Below are 11,082 nucleotides of genomic sequence, written 5' to 3'. Positions count from 1 at the left end.
GTGCAAATTTGCGAGTTGGCGTGGTTGACTGCTTTATTTTCCATTTTTTGCGTGTTTTCCCCATTTGCAAATTATCGGCGCAATCACACGTCACTTGTAGTGTGTTTCGAATGCAAGTGTTCTTTTTCTGTGTCATTTGAGCTTTTAAAGTACACCCCTGTCTAATTGTCAGTTTCACTCCGAAGAATGCTTTGCCTGTCACAAGCCACTGAAACTGAATTGCTCTTGCCGCTTGATTGACAGAAAGTCTCCTGTTTATTTAGCCGTATTTTATGATGTTAAGATTTAGAGGTAAAAAAATCTTGAAAACTTTGAGGGAGCTTGATGTGTTTCCGAAAGTTAATAACACTTATGTTAGATCGTCGAAAATAGGAGGTCTAAGTAAGTATAGACTATCATCTGGTATTCGTATTTTATCTACTAAGTGAACAGTGTTTTTTTTTTTTTTTTTTTTAATTTCCCTTGAACACGGAAAAATTGAACCAATTTCATATGATTCTTCCTACATTTTTTAATTCTGCTACCGGAGGCACCATTTTATCAGATCAACAAAGCAGCACTGTCGATATGTCTACGTTGGGGAGGTATTTCTGGAGTCGGGTAATGGTCCGGTTGCCATCACTACATTAGATGATTCCATAAAAAATGTAGGCAAATAGGCAGATTCACTCAGTGTATGTAATTCAATATTTGATATATTCCATGGTTCCACCTAAAACCAATGGGCAGTTGCGATAGTCATCGCTTGACTGCACTGTTTTAGGACAGCACTATATAGTGACAACATATTGGAGAACATAACTTCTGATCAGTCCATTTTACAGGTTCTCTCCCTCAACTGATGATGCATCTGATAAAACAGAAATAGATCGCGTTTAGCCAAAAGGAACCAGCGCGATTACCATATTTTCAAAATCGTGCAATTCCTCCTTTTCTCTTAAAAATACACATCGTAAATGTACGGTATTAAAATTTAAACATTTATTTTCCTTCAAAATTAACTATTCATTGTTGGGAACCCATAACTATTTTCAATTCTTGGTAGGAGATTTTTTTGATAATTATCAAGAAGCAACATTTTTACAACACTGTAATGGCGCTGGTTCTTTCTGGCTGAGTGCGATCCAAATCTCATGTATTATTTTCACAAATGTTTTGGGAAATTTGAAGAATTGAAAGTGGGATTGATCTTTCAAGAACTGTATTACATTCAACAGGAGAATCAAGAGGAGGATTGTGGTAAATGTAGTAGTTTTATTAGTATTAGATCCTTTAACGATAGAAATGTGCTGACAAGTCATTTCTGGTTAGCCGAAGGTATACCTTGATCCCATACTGCCACCTAAATACTGCTATATTCTTACACAGCTGCTATCATTGCAAACGGACAGCTCCATTGTAACTTAATGAGCTTTGAGTCAAATCATAGTTTCCTCGTGTGTTAATTCCTGGACTACTTGGCCTTGAATCTAATAAACACAACAACACCACATTTTTGAAAGCTCCAAAAACTCTGATCTGATTTATTGTATTTGCTTTTAAATGTGAAATGTTCCATGATTCCACAGCCTTCAATCCTTCACAAGAACTCAAGTTGCTTCCTTGTGTAGACATTTTGACAAGTATCTCTTATAATTTCTAATTTTTTGTTTTTTTTTTCTTGCTATTCCAGTTTCTATCATTGCAACAATCATTGTTGTATGGTTGACAATAGCCGAAATTCGTTACCATATGCAATCAAAATTCAATTACAAGTTTGTACCTGACGTAGATTATGATACAAAGCTTTCAATCAATGTTGATCTAACGGTTGCCATGTCGTGTGTTAGTAAGTAAAATTCATCAATGTCAGTGCATCTATCAATTAAAGTATATTTGTTACCTATTAAAGGACCACTAAGACATATTTTCACATCTCCTGTGAATATAATAAGGATCAGTAATACTGGTGCTTTTGTACTGTCAAAAGTTTCAATTTTAGAACATACTTAACGCTAATTAAAATCACAGGAAGAACTTGGATTTAAGTATATTGATCCATTAAAATTAAGTTTCCATTACTTTGGTGCAAATTGTTTAGCATTGCTAACTGAAAATTTTACTGATTTTTCTTCCAGTTACAAGCCAAAGCCAGAAAGATTTTGGACAAAGTTCACTCTCATATTCCGTAATGAATTGAATTATTTCAGTCCATTTTGAATCCTTTCACTACTAAGAAAAATGAAAAATGGAAGAGCCTTAAAAATATAATGTTGCTTTGAATATTTTTGGTAAACGATGCTTTCAAAAGTCTATAATAGATTGGCAGTTATGTTTTTAGTTCTGGGGAAAAAAAGGAAATAGCCTAGCCTTGTTAGAGTATCACTAGTGAAACTCCCAAACCATGTGTCTCGGTTTGCAACGTTTCACACTTTCTGTCTTACTTTATTTTTTAAATGGAAAACTATTCAACGTCAATTTTTCAAAAACTCCATAATATTTGGACCGAGTTAAACAGAAAGGAACCAAGCCACATCGGGATTGAACCGAGAAAAAGAGGTTTAAAGTTTGGCTCCTGCATAAGACTCAATGTAAAGGATGAACTTCAAGTTCAATTTCTGCAAAATTTGCCCAACCAAAAACTTTAAATTTTTGGCGATAGATAGTAGAGAAGTGGTTGAGTTCAAAACCTCTCATAACCCAATTTTTTCCAAAATGTGGGTTGGTTCCTTTCTGCTTAACTCAGTTCATTTCTTCTCTCTGGAAAGAAAATTTTGTGAAACCTTCAAGGAATGATTAATGCCCCTCGGAAAAAATAAAATGGGAGCGAGATTTCAAAACACTGCAAACGAGATTGGTGGGTTGAGAGTATCACCGTGGATACCTATCCAGGTGAACTCAATTAAAAAATTCATTTGTCATGTTTGAAACTCATACCATAACATGCATTACACCTCTACGAAAGCTGTAATTCTTCATTCATTCACCTTTTTTTAGATATTGGAGCTGATATAGTTGATTCAACAAGCCAGCCAATGTTCAAATTTGGAACTTTGGCCGAAGAGGACACATGGTTTGAACTAGATGAAGATCAGCAACGGTATTTTGATAATGTCAGACTCTATAATACACACCTCACAGAGTCCTATCACAGTCTCAAAGATCTTTTGTGGAAGTATGGTTATACTAAAGTTTATAAGGGAGTTCCTCCCAGGTGAGTAGAATTTTAAAATGAATACCAAAATTTGATAAAATTCTGTTACTCATGCTGTATCTTTCCTCCCGAAAAAAAAATTAATTCTAGCGGCCACTCTATGCAGGAAAGACAGAGAAAAAAACTCCTTTCAAAGATAATCCTTTCTAAAAGAAATGTTGTGTCCTAACTTCACAAATTACCCACAAAATTAAGCTTTCTATGGTGAGGTTTGTATCAATATGGATTTAATGACTATGACAGAGCAGTCTGGTCAAATTAGCAGCAAAAATTTAATATTTTTCAAGTAATTCAGTATCCGTGGATGCTTTTTGATCAGTGCCTTCCGACACAAAAATTTTAATCTGGACTTTAAAAATATCAACCCTTCATCATCCTCTTTCATCATAATGCTGTATTTTTCAATTGGAATAAAATTTTTTCAGGAAAGTCAAACCGAGAGGCCGACAGACGCTTGCAGAATTCACGGAACCATGATTCTAAACAAAGTTTCTGGAAATTTTCACATAACAGCCGGCAAATCCCTATCCCTCCCGAGTGGTCATATCCATATTTCTGCCTTCATGACTGATAATAAACATAATTTTAGTCATAGGATCGACAGACTATCCTTTGGTGAAGCGAGTCCTGGAATCATAAATCCTTTAGATGGAGATCACAAAGTCACAACACAGAGTAGGTTAATCTATTTTATTAGCTACGCCAAATACTTTCAGCTCCTTCTTTTAAGTCTAAAGGATGAATTTTTAAATTAGTTTCTTCCACCTGTTATCGCAGAAAATGTAAATTCGAGGTATTAAATGTAACCGAAAAAGTAGTAAGAAAGAAAAATGGACCTTGCAACTTGTACTCCTTTAAAAAGGTACCTCTCGTTAGCCTGTGGAAATCAACATTTTGAAATGATACTTAGTGAGCTGATAAAATTGAAAGAATGGACAGGCATTTTTAGAGTCTTGAGTTTACACAACATGCTGAAGAAATAGAATTTTACACTTATTTCTCGTCAAGAAGCCGTTTTATAAAAAAGAAAGAAGAAGAAAGAAAAGAAAGCAAAAGGTTTGCGATATTTTTGCTGCAATCAAGTGAATGTATCACATGTAATTAATGACACAGGAGAGCAATCGGAAAATTTGATTCATGCTAAAACATTGAATTGCACAATACCATCAACTGGAATTCATTTGAAGATGTATGAATTTATTTTTTTATGGAGTACTTAGTGTGTGCTCATCACTCTTTTTTGGTGACGTACTCTTTATTCACTTCTTCTGCCTGCAACAATAATTTGTTTACTCATTGTATTTTACCTCGTTACCCCTTGAGTAAATTGTTGTTACCCAACATTTAGTAGATCTGCAATGATTTTACGTGAACAGAAATGCCCAATCTCTAGGCTGTCATAAATTATGGACTCAAAAGATTGCAAACATTGGAATGAATGAATAGAGCTGACACTGAAAATTCTCCCTATGATGTATCGAAATTAATAAAAATGGGTTTTTTCACTCTACTTGTAATTTTCAACATTATTATTTTCATTATTTGTAGGTAATACCTTATACCAATACTTCATCGAGGTCGTGCCAACGGATGTACAAACATTTCAGTCACGAGTTCAAACCTACCAGTATTCTGTCAAGGAGTTGACCAGATTGATTGATCACGATGCTGGATCTCATGGAGTCTCAGGTATATTCTTCAAGTATGATACGAGTGCTCTAAAAGTCATCGTGAAGGAAGATTACGACTCCTTCTTGAGGTTTTTCATCAGGTTAGTGGCAACCATTGCTGGGATCCTAATTGTCTTTGGCATTCTGAAAGAAGTTATCGAGCATTTCTTTGGTTCCTACCTCTCTGAGCCGGACCAAGCGCCTCGGCTGGACAATGAGAAAGTAGTCAAGATAATTGAAGTTCCTCCACCTGTTGCATCACTTATTCCAGAGAGTGTTGTCTCGTAAAATTAAAAAAAAAAGTAACTCAAATGTGAATGTCTTGACAACTTTAAATACTTCAGATTCTGTTCTGTATCTTAAGTCTGTCTGTGAACATTGTCTCATAGAATTTTTTCCTCATAATTTTCCATGCACCAGAAAAGTTTTCAGGTCTGCCAGTAGTCTATTATTTTTGTTGAAAAATGATAAGCACATTTGTGTATTTTTTCTCTACTGAATTTGAATCTCATAAGAATTATTCATTATGTAACTGAATTCGAAGATTACTGCTCATTCTGCTGTCATTTGTGATTTTATCTACCTTGACAATGTTGGATAGATAGTTCTCTTTTCTTCTTATGTGCTAGTGTTGGCACAATTTTCAAATTTTTCACCGTCAATATGTATTTCTTAACTGACTTGTTAAAGCTGAATTATTGGTATTTAAAGTTGAAGATACGATCCTTGAAGGTTGCTTTACGTGTTGTCTCTCTTTTTTCTAAGGGGTAAGGATGTTAGTTTTTCATGTTAGGCTGGAGTTAAAAAAAATTGTCTTTGTTAATTAAGAAACTTTGCTTAAATGTAGATAAAGGGTTGACTGGATAATCGATGATCTTTGATCACCAAAAGCACTGACAGCTTTTTGATTATCCAGCCTGATAAAAACACAACAGCAGCATTAACAGATACGATCAATCTATCTCGTGACTTAATTTCAGCGTAGGGTCATTCTTAAATTCTAAATTTACCTTTGTTAACTCTCTCCCGTTACCAATTCTCTTTACTATTTTATAATTTTTGGCCAGATCTTCCCAAAATAGTAATCATATGCTAACTCAGACTGACCTCTTGCTCCCCAATTAGCAATTTTCTTCAAAAAAAAAAAAAAAGAAAGAAAGAAAGGAAAAGCTTTTACTTTATTGGAAGGATTGGGATATCTATTTGATGAAGCAAAGTAAAATTTTTTCAGTTAATGGGATACATTTTTCACAAACCTGGAAATTAATACCGTCCCATCAAAACCGCTCTAAACAGTAGGAAAAAAAGCTCTTCGAAAATTTAAGAATAACTGTTTAAATTTGTTCTGCAATGTCTTGCCAAATGTCACTTTCTTACCCAGTAAAGCTTTATAACAGTGGCAGAGACCGCCTTTTAGTTTAATCAAGTCCCACCAGTATCATTGGCTTAGAAGAATTTACAACAATCCATGCCACTGAACATTGTCATCATCTCTTTTCAAGTTTGATTTTTGTGAAAACACTTGGGAATTTTGTTTCAAGATCTGAATTCATACTGATTCAGTATTAAGTTTTGTCGCAAGTCGGTAATCTTTTAAGAGTGTGCTCTAATCTAATTAATTTTAAGTGAAACTGTGTAAATTGACATTATGTATTTTAATGTACATATGTATAACAGTTTGAGTCTGTGATAATTTATGTTTTAATAAAATTTCGTTTTCTTAACCTCTTGTGCTTTTTAGTTGTGCAGTGAAGCTGTACAGACTTTTATGTTTCGTCGGAGGCTTCCCAAAAAGTGTCCATACTTTTAGACTTAGTTCCTTCTTATGAAAATTTAGGCTTTAAGTCCATCCTCTGATAATGTAGGGACTGATAAAGACTTTGAACCAAGCAAGGGGAATGGAAATTGATCCTTATGGGAGAATGTTAAAACATTGAACTATAACTTAAACTTTTAAGAATCCATACTTCTTTCGGCTCAATTTTGCCAAATGGAATTCTTCATCATTGAAGTCATGCTTGACTTGTGTATATTGATTAATCACCATCTTTGGAAAATTCAGGGCTAGGCATGCCCTGAGTTAAATAATACTTAAAACTACTTGAAAAAACACGATTATTTCCAAAAATTTAAGCCTTCATGGAGAAGAATAGAATGGCACTGAGCACTGGAATCTGCACCTCAGCATATGCGGCGGATGATGATTTTGCTTTACCTTTCCAATCCGCACTTGGGCACAGCCGGCGACTGTCCTCAGCACATTCCTCCTGTACTTTCACACATACTTCCTCCACTAGGCGATATATTTTCCTGCACTCCACCACATCCAGTGGACGTTAAAGCAACGTTGGTGCTCAGCACGCTTCTATTTTTCTCCGTGTTAAGTCCATCTTCCGTTAATCTAGGGTACTGACGAAGACTTTGAACCAAGCAAAGAGAATGAAAATTGAATCTCCTGAGAGAATTTCTTAACATTGAAACATGAATTTAACTTTCAAGAACCCATATTGATGCCTTTGTGCTCAATTTTGCTATTGAAGTCATGGTTGAGTTGACTATTTTAATTAATTACCACGTATGGAAAATTTTGGCTTCAGCATCAAATATTTAGTCTCAAAAAAATAACTTAAAGCATTACTGCACCGATCAAAATCCAGCCAAAGAAAATAATCTAGCTAAGAAGGGGGTAAAAGTTGAGATGCACAAGTCTCAAAACAAGAATACCTAGCTGTGATTGGACACAACTTTGCTTTCATTAAGGCTTATACACTTTTTGAATGAAAACAGTAAGCATGAAATAAAACCCTGCATTGTGGCCGCAGTAACCTAAGTGATTCGAACCTGGGTCACTGCGACCACAATGTAGAGTCTTATTTCATGATTGCTATTTTTCATTCAAAAAATGTATAAGCCTTAGTGAGAGTAAAGTTATGTTCAATCACAGCTCGGTATTTTTGTTTTGAGACTACGCATCTCAACATTTCCCATTTTTTAGCCAATTTCTTTTTTCAGTTTCATGACATTCCGTTCACGATTTTTTATCTGCACACCTGTTTTGTAGTTGTTTACATACTCGTGTAAATTGAGCAACAGTGACTTCGTTCAAGCGTTATATTTTAGTCCATGTGTGAAATTATATTGACAAAATCGAAATGAGAAAATTGAGAGGGACGGAGGTATTGCTATGGTAACTCATTTTTTAAATGAAATGTTACTTTTTTTTAAATGATCTTTTAAAATTTTGGTTGGTGAATATTTGGTTCTATTTCTATCCTTAAAATTTTCTTTATAAAATATATATATGTACTTTTTTTTTTTTTGAATGAAAATATTACATCATTTTAAAAAAAATTACATTAATGCATGGCAAATATTTGCAAAACCTTTACCAAGTGACGGCATCGATATTAATCTCAATAAGCCGTAGTTGTGTTGAAAGAAACTATACAAATATGAATAAAAGAGGAAAGAAAACCAAAGAAGCACGTAATTTTTGGTTCTAACCAAATTGCCAAATTGTACGTCGATCTTTTAGATTCAAATACGTCCAATTCTGAGCGGTTGCTTGCGCTTACACCATGCTGCAGCACAGTATAAAGCACAAAATATAAAAGAAAACATTGAAGTGGTCTGGAAATTATTAAATTTGACACAGAACCACCTTAGTATTTACAAAACACACATTTTATTTTCCTTTAATACTTTTTTTTTTTTTTCATCAATTTAAATGAAAATAAGCCATGCAGAGTGTGCAAACGTTTCAAAATCATGAGTTGAAAAACGCTGATTCTGCGAGTTCAAATACTAGAGCGTAAGTCGTAACCCAGCGAGCGGCGCGGTGCCGCGCGAAGCGAAACGCGCCTTCAAACCCAACAGTGATACTTCACGCATTGCGCAATGGTTGAAGTATCACAGTTGGGTTTGTAGGCGCCAATGCGCTGGCCGGTCGCCCGCCGCGAAGCAGCGTACCACGGGGTCTCAAGCAACTATTTCACAACAGACGTGTTGCACAGTATCATACGAAATTGAAGGCGCTCCAACATATTAAGAATGACAGGCATCGCACGGAGCTTTCCTCGCAAAATAAATCAAGATACTACGGCACGCAAAAAGAGAGCGGTAGTCCAAAAACTCACTAAGTCCCAGAATCCGTATTTTCTGCGAAAAAATAGTCATACAAAGGAAAAAATGTTGCAGCTTTTGAAAATTTTAGGGTGAGTTTACAACTACCTACCTTGAAATTTGGCAAAATCAATTTTTCCCTCCATACTTTTGATCGTTAATAAAAGATATTATTTGATACAACTGTTATGAGTACATAAATATTGTTCAATAATGATAATTGCGCCCAAGTGGCTTAAACGACCAACTACTACTTACTACCCCTTAAACGTAATACTTAAACGACCCCGTCCCCTTAATTTGTAGTTAAATTTTCGTTGTGAAATATTTATTAACTAGGGGCCTGAGGCCACTACGCGGCCGCTAAACACTGAAAGGGAACTGCTCCTAAGAAATCATTGAACAACCACGTTCAAGTTATTTATTATAATTGAATAGCAACTTGAATTGACAATAAATTTTGAAAGAAGATATAACATGCTCTGAAATTTTTGAAGTTGAAATTGGAATTTTGAATTTATCATCATTTAATAACAATTTAAATTTTTAATCTGGAAAAATTAAATTATTCCGGAAAATAATTTCAGACTTTTAAATGTGAAGTGCCAGTATTGTGATGCCTTGCATTTCAAAAAAGAGGAGGTGAACGCTGAACGGTCATTTTAATAGATGTTGTCAAAATGGTCTTCTCAGACTTGCCGAGCCTGATATCAAAGACCAACTTCGCGACCTCTTCTCCAAACCCATTTTCATGACCAACATTTTGAGGTACAACAGTTATGTGGCTTTTGCATCACTGTCTGCTTCCAAACCTCATATAATTTTGAGAAAAATCTTCTGCTATCGAATACGAAAAATCGTGGAGAATTAAAGTTTTATGTTGACCAGCTTCTCGAAAGAAAAATAAAATTTCAGAGGAAGTCTGCAACGTCGCAAAAGGAGAAACGTCGTCTCTCATTTTGCCCAAAAATATGTATGTATAAAATTGAAGGCATTATGACTGGCCTCTCTCAACTTATATTCGTATGTAACGATAAACAATGGGACGCGTTTGCTACGGCGCCTTGATACAACTATACAACCTCGAAGGATGTCCGTATTGCGTTCAAAAAATTGAAGGCGTTTTGACCTCCTACGCATAATACCTGTAGTTGATTCGATCGACAAACGCGTTGGTCGGCGTTGACGGGGACTTGATGCATTTTTTAAACTTGATGGATGTCCGTATCGCACTGACTGAAGTGCGAAACCACGTATCTCCATCGCGATGTTGCAAATTTTCCGTTATTAATTTATCTCTTCCATGAGAAACAATCCAAATTTACGACTTTAAATTTTGAACCAAATCTGAATTTTGATGCAAAGAAAAGGCGGGAGGATGGCTAGTGGAAGTGGAGCGGCGAGCTCTGCGTGCAAGCACGGTCAAGGCAGGAATGATTTCATTGGCTCCTGGAATTTTGCTCGGCGGAGCTTCGACTACGCAGCGAGCCAATGAGGAGTGGTGTTCGCGCGGGAAAATTCAAAAAAATGGTTTTTTCCCTCGTTCATATTTCCCGCTCGCGATTAATTTTTGCGCGGGAAGCGGATGTTAACTGAGAGCCAGTAAAAATGAAGGGAGGAGCTACATAGATAGTAGCGCGCTTAGTTATTGGTGCTCGCATAAATGCGGAAGCTGGTTTAATTTAATCCTGAATAATTTTGTTTCGTAATTTTAGAAGGATTTTAATTTTCTTTAAGGGGAAATAAAGCGGAGGTAAAATTTTGAGGTGCACTAATTTTTTATTTGAGATTTTATTTGGATCAATGCAAATTTATTTAGGTTCTTTTTTTATTCGCCATAGTGAGCGAAGAAAACTCAAAACACTTGCGTGAAGAGAGCATTCGGTGAGTGGAGAAGGTGTTTCAACTTCAAAGTGCTATACTAATCTTTCCTAGTTTTTAGATTGACGTGATTTTTATTCGCCATGGTGAGCGAAAAAAACCCTGAATAAACTTTCGCGAGAAAGATTCCAGGAAAAATTAGGGGCGGAAAAAGGTGTTTCAACCTTTTCCCCAGTTTTAATTGACGTGATTTTTAATTGACGTGATTTTCATTCG

At 35.4% G+C, this 11,082-nt stretch overlaps 1 protein-coding gene across 1 annotated transcript; it reads left to right on the top strand.

Moving 5' to 3' along the window:
* The first annotated feature begins 8 nt into the window (after window positions 1–8).
* LOC109042022 (endoplasmic reticulum-Golgi intermediate compartment protein 2) lies at window positions 9–6,587 on the top strand. Its single transcript, XM_072301956.1, is given in 5 exon segments — window positions 9–381; window positions 1,673–1,828; window positions 2,977–3,197; window positions 3,619–3,868; window positions 4,742–6,587. Coding segments are annotated over 5 exon segments (1,146 nt in total). The 5' UTR covers window positions 9–272; the 3' UTR covers window positions 5,152–6,587.
* Window positions 6,588–11,082: the final 4,495 nt, after the last annotated feature.

This window comes from Bemisia tabaci, chromosome 6, assembly GCF_918797505.1.
Source record: "Bemisia tabaci chromosome 6, PGI_BMITA_v3".
NCBI lineage: Eukaryota > Metazoa > Arthropoda > Insecta > Hemiptera > Aleyrodidae > Bemisia > Bemisia tabaci.
This window is presented reverse-complemented; position numbering and strand designations above follow the sequence as displayed.